At 35.4% G+C, this 25,125-nt stretch overlaps 1 protein-coding gene across 2 annotated transcripts; it reads left to right on the top strand.

Moving 5' to 3' along the window:
- Positions 1-1,321: 1,321 nt before the first annotated feature.
- Positions 1,322-19,529, top strand: MS3_00004881 (uncharacterized protein). Of its 2 annotated transcripts, XM_012939806.3 has the most exons (10): positions 1,322-1,398; positions 2,121-2,267; positions 2,311-2,401; positions 2,436-2,524; positions 2,569-2,667; positions 2,712-2,796; positions 6,291-6,572; positions 12,843-13,021; positions 15,979-16,163; positions 18,788-19,524. In XM_012939806.3, the coding sequence occupies exons 2-10, from the start codon at positions 2,134-2,136 to the stop codon at positions 19,042-19,044; spliced, it is 1,401 nt and encodes a 466-aa protein (XP_012795260.2). In that variant the 5' UTR covers positions 1,322-1,398; positions 2,121-2,133; the 3' UTR covers positions 19,045-19,524. The 2 variants fall into 2 exon arrangements, with proteins under 2 accessions (XP_012795260.2, XP_051068776.1); XM_051212857.1 differs by having other exon boundaries at positions 1,322-1,522; positions 2,311-2,524; positions 18,788-19,529.
- Positions 19,530-25,125: the final 5,596 nt, after the last annotated feature.

Genomic DNA, 25,125 nt, shown 5'->3' with positions numbered 1-25,125 from the left:
GTTTAATATCTAACTTTCTGAACTGACAACCAATTTTCCGTTTAACTATAGGCAGTGGAGAATATGTCATATATCATTCAAGATGCTTCGAAATTATCCTTATAGTAGCGCATGGATAGTTTGTGATTCGTGGGCCAGACAATTTCACTTAGAATATGACCGGTGATGTTGCAATCACCGTCAATAAATGAAATGGGAGAAGGTATGAAGAATCGAACTGACAAGCAGGTCACTGCTGCTGATGCGAAGACTACAGATTTTCAAACCCCTACATGTAAGTGTATATGAGTATATTTCAGGTTGTTGCGTATAAACACGAAAATTTCACTCTGCAGACAAAGTAAACAATATGAACATATCCAACGAAACAAAAAACGCACAAACAACAAAGTGTTGAAAGGTATGGCGAGCGCTTTGCGATGTCTGGAGAGAAAATTTGACAATTTTTACTTGGAAATTAGTAATAAATAGGTAATACTTCCATTGCTTTAACGCGTACTTTGAGTACTCCATCTTACCATAGGAAACGCGACTGGAATAAATGTACGCGTGTAGAAGTGACCGGAACCGTTAAATATAGGTTCTTTGTCGTTGTATTTTTAACCTCATTATACACACAACTTGTGAACTGATTTTTCTTCATCATATATCCTTTTTCCTTTACTAGTAGTAAGGATATATCAATCAACTTTTGCTCAGTTTTCATTATTTACGTTAGTGATCTACACTAGTGAGTAAGACGTTAAATAACGCAACCTATTATTATTGCATTCCGTGCTTATTGTTTTCATTTTTGTCGTCGCTTAATCCCATCAATTTCACTGAGCCCTAGCCACTGAAATTCGAGCACTTCATTGATCCTCTCCAAGGCCAAGGACCACCACTGCATGGGCCAGTCCATAGCGTGCAATTAATGGATGCGCGTCGGTTGTCATTGCCCTTGACGAGGAATAATGAAAAGTTTGACAACTGCCCGATGACTTGGCTAGGGATCAGTGACATTTCACTAGTTCTACAGTGATAATGACTAGATGTTCATATAAGCTCCTCATAAGACAAGTATCGTGACCCTGAATATGTATGCTCAGTTATCTTTGAAGTTACGACTTTCATGCTATAGGCTACTAAGCACAACTTCGAGATTGCAGTGCTCATGTTCGATTTGGATTAATTGGCTTTAATGACAGGAAAAATCCTTTTACCTTGAATAACTACCTACGGTAACTTTCATTGTTTTCGGTCGAAGTCACCCCATTTCGGATCAGTATAAAAGCAAAACCAGTTTGATCAACCAGTATATGGAATGAAAACAAATTAAAATGTCAATGTTGGTTTTACGTCGTGAGGCTCGTGTGCTAAGGTCAATTGAAGGTCAGACCGCGATACATATGTTGCAAAGTTGGTTATGAGGCTGACATAGGATACTGACTGTTTGATAATATTTTCAGTTGTTTTGAAATTATTAAGCATCAACCCTAAATCAGGTCTTCATTACCTCGCATGCTGCAAGTTGGACGGATCTGTAATTAAGTTTTCTGGTAAAATTATATTCTCACCCATCTGCTCTCACACGCTGTTTAACTAACTAGCATTTCAATCATAATTTTAATGTTCATAATATCAGTTGTCCAGAGAATTAGACATCATTCGCATGCTAACTCTAAACGTTTTGACTGTTTCTGCAATGATCTCATACACAAAAGCGACCAAAACTCAGTCCTTGAGATGTGTATTGATGGATACGGTGCGCTTGGTTAGATATGTTATTGATATTCTTAGAAGCAGCTAATTCGGATAAAATCTAAGCATTCTAGCTTTTTACGGCAAACAGAATGGTACATAAAAGCACTTGTTTTATCATTATAACCGACTTGTCTAGATATGCCATTAGACTGGTAATTTTATACGCTCTTGTGAATAATCTACTGGTAGGGAAACTCAAAATAACGACTTGATACCCTTGACTTCTGATTTAAATAGCATATTTTGCTTTAACATAATTTGTACAGGTAACAATAGTTACATGTATGGACGGATAATACTAGTTACATGTACAAATTAATATTATTTTTACTGTTAGCTTAAACTTTTGCTGATCGTACGTCACTTACTGATTTTAGATATTTTGGATATATGAAAATGGCTGTTAATTGTAAGACCGCTAGTCACGAACCGAGTACCGACGGAGATATCCAATCCACTACATCTCGAAATGATGACCATGCTAATCAGCCACGAGATCCCCATACAATAGGGAAAAAAATAAAGTGATCTTGAATAATAACTCAAATTACACTAATCTTTCTGTAGTGAGTACCAGGCACTCATGAGTTTAATCAAGGGTAATATTGGCACTGGGATACTTTCTATGCCAGTTGTTCTGAGATATGCTGGTCTGTGGGTAAATTTGTATTTGTATTTTTCTTATTTTCAAGACTGGGTTTACTATGATTATAGTATCAGGGATTTTGTCAACTTACTTAATGCATGTTCTTTTGAGAACTGCCAATGCAGTTCAGCAAAGGTATGCGTTCATGAATCACACTTGTTTATTTTGGAATCATATAGACATAATTGGGATAGATCAAAAATGGATTATGCCGAGACCGCATTTCTAGTGCTCAAATATGGTCCAGAAAGATTAAGAAAGCCCAAAGGAAAGTTGAAGTATGTTTTTGATCTTTAGTTGTGTCAAACTCGATTTATTTTAGACATACGGTCAATGGATTTTTGATTTTGACACAAGTTGGGTCTTGTTGTGTTTACACCCTATTTATCACGGAAAATATTCGATACGTAGGTTTATTAATTGTGTTTTGTGCATTGATTTCACTCTCTTCAGTCAATTGTGAACTGATATGTATTTTATATTAGCGAAAGTAAAACAAAACCAAACAAATATACGTTACTCTAGCTATAGTTCACATATGAAAAATGATAGTCAGTTAGGAAAATGCAAATGCAGACAAAAGTCATATTTCGCAATATGATGTAACGAACGCACTGCAAACTTTTCGAAACATAATTATCCACATCAACGTCCTTATTGAACAAACCATAGTCATCCGCTGACTCCGAGTTAGTGAATTTTCGTATGCGAAGCCAATCCATAAGTTGAAGTATGCTACGTTAATCAGGATCAAAGAATAGAATAAAAGTAAAATGGGACCAGCATCGACCCAGATATTTTAAACTAGTTGATTCAGACAACAACTCACTGTAATGTCTAAACCAATAATGAATATTCCAGTAGATAGGTTGCTCTGTAGTTGCATCTTTGATCTTTAACAAAGGTTGCTACTAAGCTGAAGTTATTTTACTAAACTCTGTCTTAAATTAAAACTATCCGATTCTGGTTTTGAACTCAATCCTATACATAAATAAAAGAGCCCACAAACGACCTAATCTTCAGCTACTTAAAGGGTTCGCCACATTCCTTACATGAGGTTAAGTCATCAGCTACACTTTTACCGTGAGTGAGGATCGTTGATTTAATATACCGTCTAAACACTAGACGTTCTAACATGTATTTTAGAGTACGGTCCTGAAAAAAGAAGGATTAAATTTTATTAGCTCCGATCGTTAACAATAGGGGGGAGTTGGAAAACCCTGATTCCAAACCAACCGTGCACATGGGCTCCACTATCCTGAAGGAACAAATGGCGTATGAACCAATCGTTGGTCACCGGCTATCATGTGACTGCATCTCCTTACGATGCTCCAATGCCTTGTGGATCAGACCTCAAGGTCGAAGGCTTCGGGTGTGGCCCCCTAAGAAAACGACCTGCTTCGGTTTGGGCACCCGGACAGTATCACAGCCCTCACACAAATCAAGTGAAATTTGTGTGGCGCATATGTATTTGGTGCCTCCTTGTACCAATATCTATTTGTTCAAATAATAATAATAACAACAATAGATTCAAGTATCGGACATGGTTAAATAGTGACGATTTATTTATTTATTTGAACACATAAATATTGGTACAAGAGGGCACCAAATATATGCGTATATATGCGCCACAAAAAACAATGAGAATAGGAAGAAGAAAGGTAAGGAGTGTAAAAGAAAAAAAGAACAATAACGACCAGATTAGTGTAAGGTAGTGTAATAGTAATTTTCATAATAATAATAACGGGGAAAACGTAAAGGTACAACCAGAAGAAATCTTCCGGTTAAGGAAGATACAACCACTTTTTATGAATAAAGTAAAAGAAGGTTACAGCAGGATTGCCACTGGTTTCTATTCTGAGCCATATCTGATAATGTCTCTAGCCACTGTGTCGCATCATCTCTCGGACCCCAGTCAAGGAGTCGTGAAGGACCAACACAAGCCAGCCCTTTGTAGCTTTCTTTCATACAACGATATCATGTCATACACTGACAACCTCTCCACTCTTTCCAACCAGTCCCAGAGACGGCAAATAATGCACGACGTGGAATTCTCTGGGACGACCTTCGTAGAACATGTCCAAGCCACCGAAGTCGGTGTTTCAAGATAGTGACACCAATTGCATTATCATCTCTGTGCCCGAACACACGATGCCGAATCTCTGCATTACTGATATGGTGTTGCCACTGGATGTCAGCAATCCTTCAGAGACAACGATGATCAAACACAGAGAGTCGTCTAACATCCTCAACTCGGAGAAGCCAGGTTTCACAGGCATAGAGCAGAACTTCTCTCACCGATGTGTTGTAGATCCGATCTTTTACAGCCAGACTGATATCACAAAGGTGCCAAAGATGGCCTAGATTGGCATAAGCTGCTCTGGCTTTCACTATACGTGTATTGATCTCATCACTTACGCTACCATCAGCACTTATGTAGCTACCTAGATACAAACAACACAGTCAGTTGTTTACAAAGGTCTGGGAACTAGAGAGCGTACCAACGTCATGGAATGAGTCGATAGTTGTTCCTATCTTTAAAAAGGTTCACATCGTTCCTGTAACAACCATCGGGGGATAAGTCTACTTCCGATTGCGTCCAAACTATTGGCTTCCGTCATACTTCGTAGGTTGTTCAAAACCCGAGAAAGATTGACTCGCGAGGAGCAGGCTGGTTTTCGTTCTGGTCGAGGTTGTATTGATTACAGAAAGGCTTAGGAACATTAGACAAAATGATAGGAAGCGTCCTCAGCATCATTCGTTCGTGAGAAAACTCGTGCTGATACGTCGCCCCGTATATATGGTCATAAGACCTCATATACAATTTCTGAGTTATCCCATTTTGTCAGATTGCTCTCCAACTAACCTGTCTGACATGTTTTTGATCCCAAGAAACAACTTTCCCAATTAATATGCTATAATTTATCATTTCTGGTTGAATTTCTCCCGCCATCAACTATTTCAGGTAAAAATATTATCCACTGAATACAGGGCTAGATTTAAAATGTAATCTAAGCAGAACATATTTCAGTAAATAGTCATTCTTTTATATGGTCAAATTAAAATATAGGCTAAACATAGTTGTATATTTTTTGTGGAGACAAATCCACTCACATACAAACTTGGCTCATAAGTTATACAGCCGTGAAAACGTAAGTATATAAAGCCAAAACATGAAACTGGTATGTTTCTAACCGTGGTCGATACAATTTGGATATACTAGTTTGTTTGTTTACCGATGTTCTACAAGTGTCAGATCCTATGCAGCATTTAAATATTCCGATAATATAAAAAGCTTGCGTAATAGAATCCGAGAATAGCTTAATAATTTATAGTGAAGCAATAAATATTACTCCAAAATATATATTTAATTAATTATTCAATACATGATCCCAAACTCATTATTCTTAGTGAACTCAACCAGCCGCATAAACGCGACCAAACATAGATGATATTTATTGATACGCTATTAGTCACAAGACGCATCCCTTATATCTACTGGATAAGTAGCTTATGTGTCTGTTTTCTTATGTTTTATTTTCTCTGAACCAATATTTTCTTTACAAACCATCTGTTGGGTTTATATTAAATGAGTCCGTGACTTAGTGTCTAACACACTAAGCTTTCAATCAGTGCGTCACAAGTTCAAAAGCTTTCTCACCCACTTCGGTTTGCTCAGTTGATCAGTATCACTAGCCCCTTCACGTGAAGTATGACCTAAAGCAGAGTATGTAAACCTGTAAATAATTTAAATTTTACGTAAATACTCCTGGTCTCCTATATATCACTTTATGATGGTTTCCTGATAAACAGCGGTAGTGTGTTATATATTATCTTAAGTAAATAGGCTTTGTGCCATATATAATAGTAATACTTCTTTTCTATCTTATGTTTTTTGCAGTTTTTAATGTCCTTCTTTCCACATCTAACTCTCAATGTGTATCTAGTGGGATTTATTGTTTGTCTAATACTAATTCTAATGAATTTTAAAAGTAGTATGCGTGTAGTCACCTATTTATCCGGTTTGGCTAATATATGCACTGCAATTGGTATGATATTAATATTCATCTATTTATTCACATCTGGATTACATTCAATATATGAATTTCCGGTTATTACCAATTTCAATGGTCTACTAATTGCATTTAGTATTGTCATGTTTTCATTTGAAGGAATTAGTCTGGTAAGTAAAAGTCATATTTATTTGACAACATTGTATCCTTAAGTTTTACCTCCGTGTGTATATGTATGTCTGTGGATTTTGGGATTACCGATGATTGCGGTGTGTACAAGCTATTTTGAAAAACAACATTTGGTCGTAGAAGATATTGAGTTATTGACTTGATGACTTCAATGGTTGGAGGATTTAGTATTCAGTCAATGGACCGCAACTTCGAACCTCATGTTACATACTGCTTTTTCAACGCAACTGGATAGCAATATTAGCTTTCAAGTAATCAGTGTCGCTCAAAAATAAGCACATGAGACGTGTAATTGGTTATTAAATTACCTAAAAAATAAAAAAACGACGTTCAGTAATTTCTCTACACTAACAAAAGATGTTTCTCTTTCACGTAAGCAACTTCTATGGACTACTTTTTCATTTTAACGATAAATGTGATGTTTATAATTCTGCGTTAAATGGTATAACTTTTTTTAGATTATCATAATGCCGTTTAAGTATTTTTACAATATGGATTGTTGCATTACAGTGATATTTGCGTTGTAACTGTAAATTGATAATGGCAACATCTGGAAATAGAATTGTCAATGAGACGAATGATGCTTTACCATCAAAGATATTGACACAAAAAACGATCTTTAGAGACGCTAATTTTTGTCTTGTAATATGGGATTGTTAGGTCTGAGAATAAGTGTTTCTGACCTATGACCATCCATATATCTTGGTACCGCTTGAACTTGAAACAGTGTGCCAAAGTTTTGTAACTGACTCCGTCTGCTGCTTAATTACCCAGGTAGTATCACTATACTTCACCATTTTAAGTATGGTTAGAAGCCTTAATATGTAGACTCGTACATGATAAATAAATTTAACTTATTTTCGCACAAACAGGTAGCAATCAGAAAGCCATATATTTATATAAATATTTGTATGTTGTGGTGGAATTTCTGGAATACTGCCATCTATTTATCTAACCAAGCTTTAAGCCACAGGAATTGACGGATATAATATGGTATCATGCGTCTAGTGATAAAAGCTTTCGATTTATTTTATGCTGTGATCCAGTTTGTCCTTTCTATTTGGTCTGACAGCCTCTATCTCGGTCTGATCTGACTGATTGATTGGTGATCCAGTGTAAACCAACTGTTCCAACTTCAAAGACGTCATTAATTTTTACACTAGATTATACAATAGGCTATCATTACATATTTGAGTGATTTTACATACCTATTAAAGCTTTCACAGACTTCGGCTTATCCTCATTGTTGAACAATGATCTAAATCCCAACGAAGACCTAAATTTTGTAGTTTACATCATTGATTGGTCTTAGAGAACTATTGAAAATCGGGAAGCACTAGGCACCTGTTTCGTCCTAGTATGTCCATCCACCATCCCACTTTGAATCGAATCCAAGATTTTCTGGTCTTGAGGTTAGCGGCTAACCACCAGAGTTAAGTGGTTAGACGCTTTATGTGTTAGTCTATACATTTGTTTATTAATGTGTAACCGAACGATTTATATATATACATAGTTTGATCGTTTAGAGCTTCGGGTTAAACTCACTTGTTTCATGTCATTCTAAGCAATTTTTGTCAAGCCATGTGTCAAGTGTCATTTACTAACTATTCATAATATCGCTCGTCATTTTACAATTTCAATCGATTGTGCCATGTTTATTCTCTTTGTTTTTAAACAGTCGAAATCTAACAAAATTTACATATCCATACAACTTTTTACTATACATTAATTGTAAAAACACTTAGTTTTTGTATGTAATTATTCAGCTACATTTTACATAACGCAGTGTTTAAAATTTTGATTGATGCACATGTGTGTCTCAGGTAAATTACAATATCATGTGATGATTTATTTGGCTTATATTTTTTCCAAAGGCTGTTAAAATATTATTTGAGTGAAGACGCTGATAAAATGCAAAGTCTTTTGGTAGCACTAAGCAACAATGCCAGAATGTTTGGAATGCGCTTCTCTCCCTCTAAATGCAAGGTGTTTCTTCAGGACTGGTCTGCGTCAATACCTAAACTAAGAATAGGGAGTGAAGTAGTCGAACGCGTTGACAACTTCACTTATCTTGGAAGTCTGGTCAGCCTTAATGGGTTGGTGTCTGACGAAATCTCAGCGCAGGTTCGAAAAGCTTGATTGGCTTTTGCCAACTTACGTCAACTACGGTGAAGGCAAGATATCCGTCTACCAATAAAAAGACGAGCATACTGAGCACCAGTTCGTTCTGTTCTAATATACGGCTGCAAAACATGGACATTAAGAGTTGAAGATTCTCGTAAGCTACTACTATTTGACCACAGATGTCTTAGGAATATTGCCCGCATCTGCTGGGATCACCAGGTAAGTAATAGTGAGGTTAGACGCAGGGTATTAGGGAATGATGGTAAATCAGTCGATGAGGTTGTGAATCTTCATCGACTGAGATGGTTGGGCCACGTGTTACGTATGCCTGAACACCGATTACCAGGACACGCAATGCTGACTGGTGTTGGGGATAGTTGAAAGAAAGTTAGGGCGGCCAAACTAAAAAGTGGTATCAGTCCTTGAAGTCACTAACTTCTGATGTGAGCCATGTTGGTAGATACAGACTACTTGGTTGGGGTCCGTGTTACTATCGTAACCAATGGTTGGAGACTCTTGGTGACATGGCTCAGAACAATGGCGTATGTGTATACACTCTGTCTTCTTTTAATCTGAGATTAAAATCGCTTCATATCTTTCTTCCTGTACTATATCTTTATATGCAATCTTTCTTTTATATCTTATTACTATTGAATTAACTACTGTGAATCCGGTGTTCATCTTGTTGTGCTAATGCGGTATGACAACTTGAACCGATGCATATATGTGTCTGGTCTTACTTTGTAGCTGACTGACTGACTGATTTGAGTCTGAAACTCGTAGGTCGTGGAGTATTTCTTGTTTACAAGTGTACTTGCTATAAAAGTTTGTATGTGTTCTCGGCTTACTTATATGGTTAAAACAAATAGTAACGTAAGTTTTTTTTATAATTGTGACTGGTTAACGGTTGTTAAGAAGGTGTAATCACGTGGGTCAGTCAAAATTTATTACATTCATTTTCTAGACTAGTTTAATCTTTTGATATTGTATATATGGTGTTCTTGATTAATTAACGTTTAATATCGTCCAGTTCAGGTTATTTTATATCAACTAATCATCAATATATATAAAATGTATAAAAATCAGTGGCTTATTACCCCAACCATGTGTGTACATTTTCACGGTCTAGAAATTATATTTTAGGTAGCTTCACTGGAACTGTTAAATTGTCATCCGGACTTCAAAGTGCTTATCATCGATATCTTATCCTTGACATATTGTTTAAGTACTATCTTGGTTTCATAGGTGACGTCCAATATACCAGCATTAAATATTTTTTGAGTAGATCTTCTAAGTCGGTATATTAAGATGCTACCAGTTATATCTCCTTTAAAATCAGGTGTTAGGCAAAAAGATTTTAACTACATTGTTGGCCTTTGTCGTATTTTACGGTTTTTACAAATAGTTTTTGGAGTCTATTTGTAGTGCTTTCCTTTCACACTTGGTAGAGATAGTGAATGTGGAACAGAAAAATGGCCAATTGGTTTATGTCAAGCCCCGAACAGTCTACGTACGGATTACGCCTCGTCTACTCAGATAAAGCTATCGGAACCAACTTCCGTAAACCAGACTTGTCTGTTCATGAGAGGTATATTCAGCTTCTGTTTTTCGTGGCCCATAATTAAGTTACCTCATAAACAAGCTAGATTTTATAAACTCATGCCCATTCCTATTCGTTTTTATATTTATTTTTGCCCTGTCCCATCCATAATTTGTATTTATCTTTCTTAATCCACATAGATTTCTTATCAGACTTCGCCAGATAGAATTTCCCTTATGACATGTTATCTTCACATAACTATATTATTATTATTATTTATTGGCATTTATTATTATTATTACTATTATTATTAGCTCACTTAACCCGACATAAACATCTCTGATGGTATTCATAATATTCATATGATTTATTGTGCTATACTCCTGCTTCGATTTGGGTATCCGGGCGGTATCACAGCCCTCACACAAAATTGATGAGATGACAAATATTTCACAAAATACTATACTCGCTCCGATCAAGACTCGATATCTTACTTTTTTTTCTATCCTTTTCGTAAGAGACCTTTCATATTTACGAATGATACACTTTGAAAGTTATCAAGCCTTAATCAATTCAAAATGTCACTAGTCTAACATATACCATTGTCTCATTCATTTGTTTAATAATGCCTTAATTTGACCTTTGTATTACAGTACCGATGGATTTATAAAACTGTAGAAACCGATAGTGATGAAGTTTTTCGGAATCAATTGTTTGCTCAGATTATTTCCTGTTTTTTTTTAAAAAAATACTCTGCAAATTTCCAAACCGGTAAAAGAGACGATCTTTAAGCGATTCTTAAGTGGTCTTAAGAAACTTCAATTACTCTACTCGGGTTGAAACGGGGTTATATGTCAATATGAGGTATTAGAATTAGAAGTTAGGGTTTTTGTCGCATAAAATAGCATAAGCTATAAATCCCAAGAATTGTGATCTTAAATCTTATTGGTTCGTTCATAAATTTTAGTCTTCCCCATAATATTTTATTATATATATATATAGAGAGAGAGAGAGATAGGGAGGGAGAGGAAATCATGTATTAATGATGTTAATTAAAGAAAGCATCACAATTCATATTTCCAAAATTGTTATGCAGTTTCTCTGAATGGTTATAAAAAGACTGAATAACCATTTTGTTCCAGCTGCCACATCATTTTTTGTTGTTGTTAACATACATGAACTAATTTAAGTAGTCAGTTAAGAGGTATATTTAACTAATGACATATGTTTTTATTATTTATGTGGGTTTGTATTTTCCGTTTGTTGATACTGATGATCTGAATATGATCATTTTCTGTTGGCATATAAACTCTTTCATCATTAAAGGACTTACCGTGGAATCCTATTGGTGACTAGATATACCATTTAGTTGATTGGGCTTAACTAATTAGTGGATAACACTTTGACGTTCGAAGCGAAAGATACTAAAATTTATTCTTTGTGGATACATATTTGACAGATATATCCAGCTAACGAGTCACAAATCGAGGAAACATATATGTTGTAAATACCTTTATTAGCCAAAATCTAAAATATTTTAAAAGTGGTTTGTACTTTGTTCAATATATGACTTTTTTGTTGTTGTTTAAACTATGCACAATAAGTATACGTAGATTTTTTGTAAGTGCAATCCTAAAAATAAATTCCACTTTGGTAATAGTTTTTCACATAAAACACTTTTTTAATGGTCTTTAATGACTTGCTGGGTCTAATCATTAACAGGGTTAATTGTTGTTGATGGAAAAATCGTTTTTTTTTAAGACTAATATGGAGTGATATTATTACTATCATTCAAGTCGTCGGTAAATACACTCCCAATGAGTAGTCAGTCACCTGATGTAAAAATTAACTGCAATAGATCTGATATATATATCCCTTAGTGTTTTCTTACCTAAACTCTATACTCTATTATATACTACTGTTGTTTACTTACATATACTCCTTTTTTCTCTCCTATATTTCTGGGGCACATACCATTTTTTTAGTGCTCATTTGAACCAGAACGAATACACAGTAAATAAAAACATAAAATAGACTATTGTTTGTGAGCTACTGATACCACATGGTTGCTTAAACAAAAGTATGGACAGGATAAGGAACGAACTTGCTACCCATTAGTTGAAAGTCAAGTGTTGCGGCTTTATAATCATCGCTAACCTATCACTTACAGCATAAATCATGCATATACTTAATGACCTAATGAATTATGTCGCTTGAAATAAGTATGAATTTGAACTAGTTTCAGGTCTAAAGCAGAATTTGATTCGAATTTCTTGAAATTTGCTCAAGCGTGATGCCAAGGAAGTTCCTCTTCCTCTTTCTCTTTATCAAGAAAACTATTTCAGGTTCTCCACTGGCGTAACGAACCAGTAAGTTACACAATTTCTTTACGACACTAACTATAGATTTGTGATAGATAGACATGCCTTAGTTCTATATAGCTTTCAGACCAGTGAACTGTTATAGACTGTCCACTTGTCCATGATGTACGTATGGTGAACTCCACTGTTACCGTCTTTAATAAAAAAGTGTGGTGTAATTTTCAATCGCACATTATGTTATGTTATTAATTTTTACTCAAATTTAGGTATTACCTATTCAAAGTAAAATGATTGATCCTACTGGATATGGTTTACCATTTGGTGTTTTAACTACTGGCATGATTATTGTTATCTGTATGAATGTAGCTGTTGGATTTTATGGGTTTTTAAAATTTGGTGAAGAATCTGAAGGAAGTATCACGTTAAATATACCGCAAGTGCCTTAGTAAGTTCAAGTTGTTTACTGACTGAAGATGATCGTGATATCATGTATTTCCTTGTATGTAATATGTAATATGTCATTTCACATAAAACTTACACTTCTCGGTTAGTGGTTCGACTGATATTTTTTTATGGAGAACTGCTGTATTTATTCAAAAACATTAAGAAATCTGTGATGTGTTAAAATTTTGCACTGTTTCTTGATAACTGATATAGAAAGTAGATTACTCTAGGGAGTGCTAAACATCAGGTACAAGGTAAATATGGCAAGTACGTTGATGTAGTACTTAAGTCATGTGTTATGTTTGACTAACTACCCCTTACTTCGATGCACTGTTTAGAGCCATATTAGTAAGTTGGAAGAAAGCCATGGGTGGTCAAACCAAGACGTCACATTAATCCAGTAATTCATTGACTTTTACTGAGCCGTATTAGCAGATGGAGATTTTCTGACTATGGTCAGCGCGATTATTCTAACCGATGGTCGGAGACGGGTGACATGATTCAGAATCGGTCATATTCGCGATCTCATCTAAATGTACTAATGAAGTCAACCAGCTTGAACCAATTCACACATGTGCCACGTTATATGTCGCGCTAAACTAACTGACCGACAATGACATGAATGCATTATTTAGTTAAATTAAACTACCCTTTCTCACCATAAAGATCACACATTTTTCATCCTTAACAGTGCACACATACATACACACACGAATTTACATACATTCGCTTATGAATCACCTTGACGGAAATGACATGACATTGATTTGTTCAGACTTGTTTTTTGACTGATCACAATATTCTTGTTGTTCCGTTGTACTATTTAAACCTGGATTAATTTTGATTTGGTTATTTGTTTTCTGAAGAATTGGCTTACACTGAGTCATGGAACGTCAGAAAATCTAATTTTTCTACCTATTGGGATATTACAAATATATTAATTAATTAGTTTATTCATTCCTTTTATTCCTCGAATTCATTTTTTTCCGAATCATATTATCGATGTGTAATCATTTTTACTACTGCTGATGCTGTCACTATTTTTACTACTGTCGAGTTGTTTTGATAACACCATGTTCTTGTACTGGTACAGTTTAGTGACCGATGCACATATGTGTCACGCTCTATATTGCTTATGACTGATTAACTTATAGATTACTTCATACTATCAATTTTTACTTTTCACTTAATTATGTAATCTTTTCCATTGTTATCATTCACTCATAATCTATCTTGACTGGTTTAATAATTTCGTTTAGGTATATATAAATATTACTGTATATTAGAGTAAAGCCTGATGAGGATCCAATTCGAAACAATATTGTTCGCTTATATCTATGTTGTTCTAAATTTGTATATTGTTGTTTTATTCATTTCATACATTGTGTTGTAATATATTACATAATACTATTCGGTAAATTCTTTTGAAGTGGTTTACCATTCACACTGTACTAACCTATATCTGTTAACATTCCAAAGTTTATTTAACTTATATAAGTAAATCTAATTGAAATTAATAGAAACACTATCAGTTTATCTAAGAAATTTTATATGATAAACATTAATTATTTTTTTGTTTTTGTTTGTTTATATTCATAAATGATCTTGTAAAAATAATTCAATGGACTATTCAAATGACAGTTTGATTGACCTTAAAAGATTACTTACATTTGAAATTATTATTTGATGACATATTATTCTTATAAAACATTGGTAGTTATACAATCCTATTGAAGTCTTCTATATAACTCTAGTATCCAACCATAACTTATTCTGATAGGATATACAGTCTTGTTTGTCTAGATGATTCAATCGAGTTATATTGTCAGGATCGCCCCCAAATGCCCTGATACGGCCAAGAGTGGGGAGACTCTGCTCTCCCTCACGAAATGCTCTCACATGGGTACGTGCATAAAACTACTACCAGGGAAGTCCTACTCACTGCCTTCTCGTGGCACGGGTGTTGTGTACGAAATTGAGAGGACGAAAAGCGAATGTCTGGCGCTTTAACCGGGCCAGTGGGCACAGAGAGTCCACCTAGGGGAGTTGGAAAACCCTGATTCCAAACCAACCGTGGACATGGGCTCCACTATCCTGAAGGAACAAATGGCGTATGAACCAATCGTTGGTCACCGGCTACCATGTGACTGCATCTCCTCACGATGCTCCACTGCCTTGTGGATCAGACCTCAAGGTCGAAGGCTTCGGGTGTGGCCCCCTAAGAAAACGACCTGCTTCGGTTTGGGCACCCGTGCGGTATCACAGCCCTCACACAAATCAAATGAAATTTGTGTGGTGCATATGTATTTGGTGCCTCCTTGTACCAGTATTAATGTGTTCAAATAAATAATATGCCGTCTAGGTCTTGTGCAAACACTTAACCATAACTTCCACTGGATTAGGGTCCAGTGATATAATTCTAGCCTCACTCGATTTGCGATTTATGTGACAGGAAAACGTAAAGGCTTTCTGACAGTTATCCAACCATCTGTGCTGAATAAGTACAGCAAGTCCGCGTAAATTGCCTCACTGTCAGAACCGAATCAATTATATATATATATATATATATATATATATATATATATATATATATATATATATATATATATATGTCTGCACTTACTTAAACGGAGACATGTGGGGCTCAACTGGACAAATAGTATACTCATCTGCAAATAGACCTACCTATCTTTTCCACTTCTCTTCACCATGTGACTGTGCAAAAGTAAGTGATCTGTCTGACGTTGGAACAGTACATGATCCGTCTGAACTCGGCTTGTCACGATATTTTTTAAGCTTACTGATGATCTTAGTTTTCTCAATTATCTTGTAGAATTTTGATACATTTTAGATTTCAGCTGTTTTATTCGTCTTTCATATTATGTATTTTGTTATCCTAGTGATCTGTTAATGCACCGTTCTGTTTCCTATTATATCTTCCATTATTTTTCACTATAGTTGGTTTGCTCCAGTTAAACCATTGTTTATCATAGCAATGTTTGTTAGTTATTTATTACAATATTATGTACCAGCACAAATATTCAGTCGATTAATGGAGAAATTAACGTGTCATCATGAAGCATCGGGTCGTCGACGATATATTAATTTGAAATTAATGCGAATTAGTCTGGTTATATTCTCATGTAAGTTAATATTGTAATTATGAGAAATATGAAGTATTTAATTCGTAGGAAAGAATAATCGTATTATTCGTACTCCATTTGTTTCACTGACTGTTCTATTCGAATGTCACTTGTCATGCTGTTACTTAGTCGTAAACAACCTTGAACCTGGTAAATGTTGTGTATCGATTCAAGTTATCACACTATATGTCAGCACAGTGTAATGAGATTATTAAGACAAATGTACTGATAGTATTTACCAGTAGTAGAATGGTATAACTTGCTACATGAATGTTTCATACAAAACATTTAGTGAACCACATGATATGCAAATCATGTTGAATTGGTAGGTCATTTTAGTAAAAGTGGTAAAAATATAATTATTCGGATATTAATTGTGGTGTGGGGTTGCTTGTAAAGAAGTTAGATTTATGTCGGACTGTAAAGTAGTAGCTTAGAGTTGTTACACATTTAAACCTCAATATGATCATGATAAAATCACTTAGCCTAACACAAACTGTATGAATCGAAACTAGTTACATAATAAACCTTGTTTTGGGAAACTAATATTACGGAAATCGCGACTACGAAATGTAAGTATACATAGTTATTAAACAATCAGGAAATAATAGAGGGATGTCTTATAGACGGAAGAGGAATCTGGTTTCCAAGGAAACGGAAAAATATAAAAATCAATTCAAATACATCGTTGTTTTACCAACGTTTCCCGAGAAGATTCTCGCATGATTTTGTGAAGAGAGTTGATAGAACCGAATGAGATTTGAGCCCTGATAGCTAATCATTAATTCCATTAAGGAGTTGATGACATACAGTTTTCATATATCCAAATCGGTTGTTTGTTAAATATTTAGTAATGTTTATTCTTGTGTTCATCATTTTGTATATCAGAATTTTATTTTGTTGGATGATAAACCTCTTCTACTGCACAGTTCTTTCGTTTTCTGATACGAAATCCTATATGACCGTTTAGTTGCTTTTGGCAGTTGTCAGCGTTTACAACTTTAATTAATTTGCCGTGCGTTGGAAGCCCTAGAAAACTTCTCTGAAAGTCTTCACAAATTACTGGAACTATGTCGTCCACTGAGTTCAGTAGGAACTTATCATAGTATTAGAAAAACGACAGATTCATTATCATGTTCACACAGGATAATTATCGATTCTGTGAATAATTTAGCATACTTCAGGATTTAGGTTGGTCAAGCCTAAGTGGCTTTTCTTGAATTGTTTTCCGTTTTCCAAGGCATACAAACCCCCGACGTGGATGTGATTGCTTTAGAGAAATCGTTACCCATGGGTTTTGGCGTGCAGACGTCGCACCAGGGACAAGTATACATTACATACATACCGGTTTTTCATCCATTCATCCCATGTCATACGTATAAGTATATTTTCTCACCTGGGGTGGTAGGTGGTCACCGCTACCTTCAAACATATTTCTTACAACTTACCGTCTCCTACGCATACCACTTGTACATAAACTTTTTCCAATGCACTTCATGACATAAACATAATCACACGCACTCTCAGGGTGGGTTGGTGGTCTTTTCTTTTTAGTATTTGCTACCACTTCTTTTTGTTATACCTTCGACCCGCTGGTTCAGGCCACTGATTTTATTAGACATAGGAAGACATTTTAGCTTACGTGCCTTTTGCGAGTCCGGTGCATACCCTTTTATATACCTCCATACACAACAACACAAGCCGAGGCTCATGGAATTTATGTACATAGGCAAACACGTCGGGCAGCCTGCAAGATTTTAAGAGCCTCATGATTAGTATCCCAAGTAATGCAGTAATAGTAGAGTGGTGGATTAATCCTATCTCCGCCAACCACCCAAGTTAGCTAGTAAGGTTGATCCTGGTACCCAGAAGTGCTGCGAGGAGGCTGCTGCCTCCAGGATGCTTCTAAAATATTAGAGTTGTACATAAACCCATATATCTGTTCTCTGTATCTAAACCAACGGTGAAATTAAAACCTCTTCTCATAGTTATCACATGTTGTCTACTGTTTTTGATGCAATAGTGAGAGCATTTTGGTATCTAGGATGCAGCTAGAAAGCCAATGTTACTTATCACAATATACCCTAACCATTGTTTACTTCTATTAAAGGGATATTGTCACATAATGAATGTGGTATTTTACTTCATATGATCCAGAATGATTTTAGTGTTTCATGTTATTCACCTATATTACACAGGTAGTAAGGGCGCATTATTGCTAACATCATACAAGTTAACGGTTGACACTTCTAGTCACTTACTACGTTTACTTCAGTGACTTATAGGAATATCATACAATACCCGGTTTATCATTATTTAAAAAAAGAAACAACTGTTTATTACGAAACATTTTAAACCAACCTAAAATTATAATGGAACATTGATTGAATGTTTTATTCTAATTGTTTCAATGACTAAATCAATCTTCAAATTAAAATTATTCAAACTGCCTAACGGTATTAATTAAAATCTAGAATGGGAAAATTCCTATCTCATTTCTCACGAATACCTACATAATGTTGATCTCTTGCTTGGAACCGCTTCTTATCACTTTGAACTTCATAATAATAATAATAATAATCTGATTCCATCGTGAAAATTCAAATTGTCCTTTATATTTCCAGATGCAGCAGCTGTTTTAATTCCTCGATTAGATTTATTATTATCATTGATTGGATCATTGGCTGGATCAACACTTGCTTTTATATTACCTGCTACTTTAGAAATAATTTTCTTATGGCCTGATCGTCAACAAATCTCATGGTTTTGGTTAACAGTATTTACTAAACATATCATCTTTATATCCATTGGTCTTTTAAGTTGTTTCGGTGGTTTAATTGCTACAATTATACAAATTATTGAAGCATTCCACTCTAAATAATCCTAATTAAAATTGATTATGTATGTATTCTATTGTAAATCACCAACATCTTATACACACAATCGTTGGTATTGCCTCTGTTAATCAATTAGACAGAGCATAATATTCATTCTTTAAATACTCAATTATATCCGTCTATTTTTTATGCCTACACGATATCAGCTCATTGTATCAGTCAATCACTGATTCGGATTACTTTCTTAATTTCTAATTTATTAAACTATTGATCATTTCAATCATATTTTGTATTTACCCCTCTTTTACATAATGTAAATTTAAGTAGTAGTTTTTTCTCTTTCAAGACAACATTCTTAAACCTGTTTCAACCGATGATATTAGAACACAATTGTTTTCTTTTCCATTTACTAAAATCTAAACTAATTTTTGTATTGATGTATAAATTATTTTATTATATCATAGATATAACATTCAGGTATGTGTTATTCAATCAGTTACTTTGATTAAAGTATATTTTCGGAATGGGTTTTGTGGAGATTTTTTTTTAGAAATTTCACTTGTTGAATTCATGAGTCAATTGAAGCTAGACCACTATGGAAAACCTGGGAGCACTGGACGGCCGCTTCGTCCCAGTATCGGACTCCTCAGTAGCGCGCATCCACGATCCCGCACCCTGTGGGGGTCGAACCCAGGACCTATCAGTCTCGCGCTAGGCGCTTAACCAACAAGACCACTGAGCCGGCATTCAACGGTGTTAATGTCTAACTTCAACCAATCCACGAAGTTGCGCCATGATTTCATGATTTCAGCATGTAAAGTATATTTCATCTAAATTTTAATCGAATAGTTTCATAGTATCTGAGCATCAAGTTAATGCGAAACATTAAGGGTTTAGTTTAAATCAGTCAGTCAGTAACAACATAGAACTTCGTATGTACGTACATCGGTTCGAGTTGCCATACCACATTAACATAGAGATACAATTGTCGATTCAAATCCCGTATTGGTAGAGATAGTAAGAGAATCAGCAGTAATTGGAAAGATTAGGGTTTGAATATGTTATTCAAGGAGTATAATCCAGTGAAATAAATTTGGAAAGAGAAACAAGAATTCAGAAGATTAGAATTTTTGAGGACACAGAGAGTGGATGCACCTGCGCCATTGCAAACGATTTTGAGCCATGTCACATTCAAGGTTTCTAACCATTGGTTGCTATCGTCTCGTGGATCCCAACCAGATAGTCTCCACCTACCAACATGACTCAGTCCACTTTTCAGTGACTTCATGGTTTGTGCCATGTTTTGGTCTGGTCGCCCCTAGCTTTCTTCCAACCTGCTCCTACACCATAAAACACCACACGTTAGAATAATATTTTACGGTGCTTATAATCTTTGCATATCATGTAAAAAAATTATAATGAAAAATTGTAATTATCAAGAATATATTTTCATTTTCGATTGTTTTCAATTCATTAGTTGATTTATTCATATCACATATTAATAAATGTTCAAGGGATTATTTGTAATTTATATCATTATTGAGATATATTTAAATATTTTGATCGAATTAATGGATTCAGTGATTGGTAACTTAAGAGCAGTTCTATTCGTCTGTTGCCTCGAAAGCATAGATTAGATTGTCCTGCCTCCCATAGCCTGTGATGGCTGATCCACCTAAAGAGACGGAAGTCTGCAAGGAACTCTAATTCCTGAGGCACCACAAACCAGCAGGCCCAGATGACTTACCTCCGACCATTTTTAAGGATTATGGATCACCGTCAAACTTATCACAGACCAATAATCGTAGTGTTTCTTCATACTAGGACGGCGTTCGATTCAATGGGCAGGACTGTTCTCCGGGGTTGTCTATTGAAGAAGGGTGTGTCTTAGAAGTTTATTAACATCTTTAAAGCCCTATATACAATCACCTCAGGTAGAGTGAGGGCATAAAACCACCTTTCTCAATTGTTACATTCAAGTAGTGGAGTTAGATAGGGTTGTCCAATCTCACCATTCCTCCCCAACTTTGCCATCGATGACATTCTGGAAACAGCTCTGATGGATGTAAGTAATGGCGGTGTGGATCTGTTGCCTGGAGAAATACTTCTCGACCTTGAGTATGCGAATGGTATCGTCTTAGTGTGATAATGTGTGTGTCATGCAATCCGCACTTAATCAGTTGGCAATCAGTGTCCGTAGGTATGGTATGTGCTTTGCACCTCCGAATTGCAAAGTACTACTACAAGACTGGCAGGATTCTAATCCTGTACTCAGTCTGAATAGTGAGCAGATAGAAGTAGCCGAGAAGTTCGTGAATCTAGGTAGCTGCATAATGCTGGTGGGGGCGTGAGTGATGAGATCAATACACGTATAGTGAAAGCCAGAGCAGCTTATGCCAATCTAGGCCATCTTTGGCACCTTTGTGATATCAGTCTGGTTGTAAAAGATCGGATCTACAACACATCGGTGAGAGAAGTTCTGCTCTATGCCTGTGAAACCTGGCTTCTCCGAGTTGAGGATGTTAGACGACTCTCTGTGTTTGATCATCGTTGTCTCTGAAGGATTGCTGACATCCAGTGGCAACATCATATCAGTAATGCAGAGATTCGGCATCGTGTGTTCGGGCACAGAGATGATAATGCAATTGGTGTCACTATCTTGAAACACCGACTTCGGTGGCTTGGACATGTTCTACGAAGGTCGTCCCAGAGAATTCCACGTCGTGCATTATTTGCCGTCTCTGGGACTGGTTGGAAAGAGTGGAGAGGTTGTCAGTGTATGACATGATATCGTTGTATGAAAGAAAGCTACAAAGGGCTGGCTTGTGTTGGTCCTTCACGACTCCTTGACTGGGGTCCGAGAGATGATGCGACACAGTGTCTTAATGAACGACTAATTATATAGACAATGAATGTTACATGTATAATCATCGGTATAGTATTAGTTTGGTTTATTTATGACTAGAAGTGTAATTAAATAATATTAGTTCAGAGATGAGTTCTCTTTTTGGTGAATTCATTTTGAAAGTTGTATAACGGCCAATATATACTTATTTTTCAATATGATAATGATTATTAATAATGCTAAGTGGATAGCGCGATGACGTTTGAAGCGAACGGTACTGAGTTGGAGTCACAGAGTGAACAACAACTCTGAGATGCAAGCACATCCAGCTGACCAGTCCCAAACGGGACGAAACGTGCGTCCTGGATTCCACTGCTAGCCACTATCCATCTTTGTTTATTATTAATAATGGTTTGATAATAAAATCTTGTTAGACATGGTAACAGCGAGGTAGAATAAACAAATTAATGAAAACATTACCAAGGTGATTAATAATAATTTTGTAGTTGAGATTAGCAATATTCATCATGAAGATGGAAGAAAAAGTTATAATTGGGAAAAGGAAAGCTCAATGTGATAAGATAATATGTTGAAATTGAGATGAAATGTAATCAGATGAATCATGGAAACAGAAACAACTCAATTAGGTGTCAAAAGTATATAGAGATTGATAGAAGGGAAGTAGACGAGTGTACTTGTTATCATTTTGGAAAGTAAGCGTACGTTTGCGATTGTGCAACATTGAAAATAAACTTGATGAAAAGAGATACTAGAAGTGTAAGTGACAAGAACGTGATCTGTTACAGCCTTATATTAGCAAGGATTTCATTATAGGTTTATATTTATACCAATAAAATTATGTTATTTTAAAAGGAGACAGTTACTCACTGAAGGAAGTGGAGGATGGTCGTGCAATATCGTGGATCGGTTGAAGTTGGACATTAATACCGTTGGATGCCGGTTCGTTCAGTGGTTTAAAGGTCGAGTTCGTGCATGAGAATGAATGTCCTGGGATCAGATCCTGCGTGAGGGGTCATGGATGAACACTAGTGAGGAGTCCAATACTAGGACGAAACGGTCGTCCACTGCTCCCAGGTTTTCAATGGTGATCTAACATTGATCCATTCATGATATCATTCTAATCTCAGCAATTTCTATAACCCCTTACTGATAAATATAAATTTGCCAAAATATGCATCTGTATTTCACGAAATGCAATTTTTCGCTTAAGTGATATACGTTCAGTTTATTACCTTTAAAACAATAAAATGTCATATTTAATCACATTTCGTTCAAGGAATATAGGTCTTGAAGGCCTTCAAGCACTGGATGGCCGTTTCGTCCTAGTGTGGAACTCCTCGACAGTGCGCACCCACGATCCCGCACATGGGATTCGAACCCGGGACCTTCGATCTCTCATGCGAACGCTTAACCTCTAAACAACTTAGTCGGCAACTGACAATATTAATGTCTAACTTCAACCAATCCACGAAGACATATCCTGTAAAATTTACCATAATGGTCATCATTCTTTGTAATTTGCTGTTTGAATAGTACTAGCTAAAGTCAACCATACTTATATTTATTTAAGAGATTGCTTTCATGATTCGCCTATAGACAGAGAAGACCTGCAAAATGATCTAAAAACATTTGTATACACTCAGTTCATTCCTACAAAATATTTACCTAATTCAACCATAATGATTTCCCAAAGTATAAAAGTGATTCAGTCCATCTGAAATACTTTTTTGTTGTTTAACGTTAAGCCCTAAAAATATAGAATCATTTCTGTCTGAATAAAGCGGAATATTTCAATGAATCTATACAAAAATATGGTACAAACTGGATCACATAGTAGTAATACTATAAATAATTCTTAACAATGAAATATCAAAGAAACAAACATTGACAAAATTATATTTAGACTACTTTAGTAAACATTAAAGTAGTGTATATCTAAACTTATTTACATACTATACTATTAACTTGTATTGACAAGTAATATAATCACTTTTAATTAATATGTGATCAATGTGTACTTAGATATGTTTATACTGTCTAACTGTTTGATTTATATTGTTTGTTTTACTATTTCAACTTGTGATAAGCTGATATAAAGATGGGCGTTGATCTAATATCAGAGTGAGAATTGGTGTAGTAATATTGAAAGGAGTTATTGGTTAACAAACCTTTGGTATAGGTGATTCCCATCAACATTACCTGTTTAAGATATCACAATATGTTCATTGAACAACATTTCCTTTGAAGTTTATACTGATGATGTTATTCAGAAGAACAATGAAAGCTCCACGACTTAACCATCCAAATAAGAGAACAAAACTCCACGTAAGCTACAAATCATCTCCACCATGTCGATTTTCTATTTGAATGAATAACTGTATATTTATCAACGAGAAATCCAAGTCAAGAAAATTAACCAATGTCTAGTTTTCCTTGAGAAACGAATGTTTATCAAACCTTCGGTAAATTAGAATTATCTTAGCCTGCAAAATAGGCGTCGATAAGGAGCCATGATTTCAATGATCCTTTCTGATCATGCATTCTTTAATTTCACCTGCATATATGTTGACTAACTAGATAAGACTTTATCTAAAGAATCTCAAATCGCACACCGAAGAATTCCGTTATAAATCAATATTACTATTCAGCGCTACATTTTAATCTGTATTCAAAATGAGCAAAGATGGATAGTGGCTAGCAGTGGAATCCAGTTCGCGCGTTTCATCCTATTTGGGACTCGTCAGCTGGATATACCGGCATTCCAAAGTTGATGTTCACTCTGAGACTCGAACCCAGTACCGTTTGCTTGAAACGCCAAATAGGACGAAAAGCGCGTCCTGAATTTCACTGCTAGCCACTATACATCTTTGCTTATAAAGCTTGTGAGTTCAGGCAATATTGAGGCAATCCGCACAGGATTCACATATGTCAATAAGAGACTGATCAATTGCAGTGGTAAATAACAATGTGAAGATACAAGTAAAATACTACCAAGTGAATTTATACCATTATTGTTAGAAAACTTTGTACAATATTTCTTATACTTTCGACATTTAATCATACGATTTTGCATATCAGCTATTTTGATCTAATTTGAATGTATTTTTCATTTACAGGTCTTAAATATAATTGGTTCCATGGTGAGACTATCATCCATAGATGACCTTCGAGTGATTCTTAGGTGACCTTAGGAATGTCTATCAACCTACTAGAGCTAAATGAGGGTTATAAATCAATGTAAAGAATCGGAATTATGATT

The sequence above is a fragment of the Schistosoma haematobium genome, chromosome 3 (assembly GCF_000699445.3).
Source record: "Schistosoma haematobium chromosome 3, whole genome shotgun sequence".
In the NCBI taxonomy this organism is placed as follows: Eukaryota; Metazoa; Platyhelminthes; class Trematoda; order Strigeidida; family Schistosomatidae; genus Schistosoma; species Schistosoma haematobium.
This window is presented reverse-complemented; position numbering and strand designations above follow the sequence as displayed.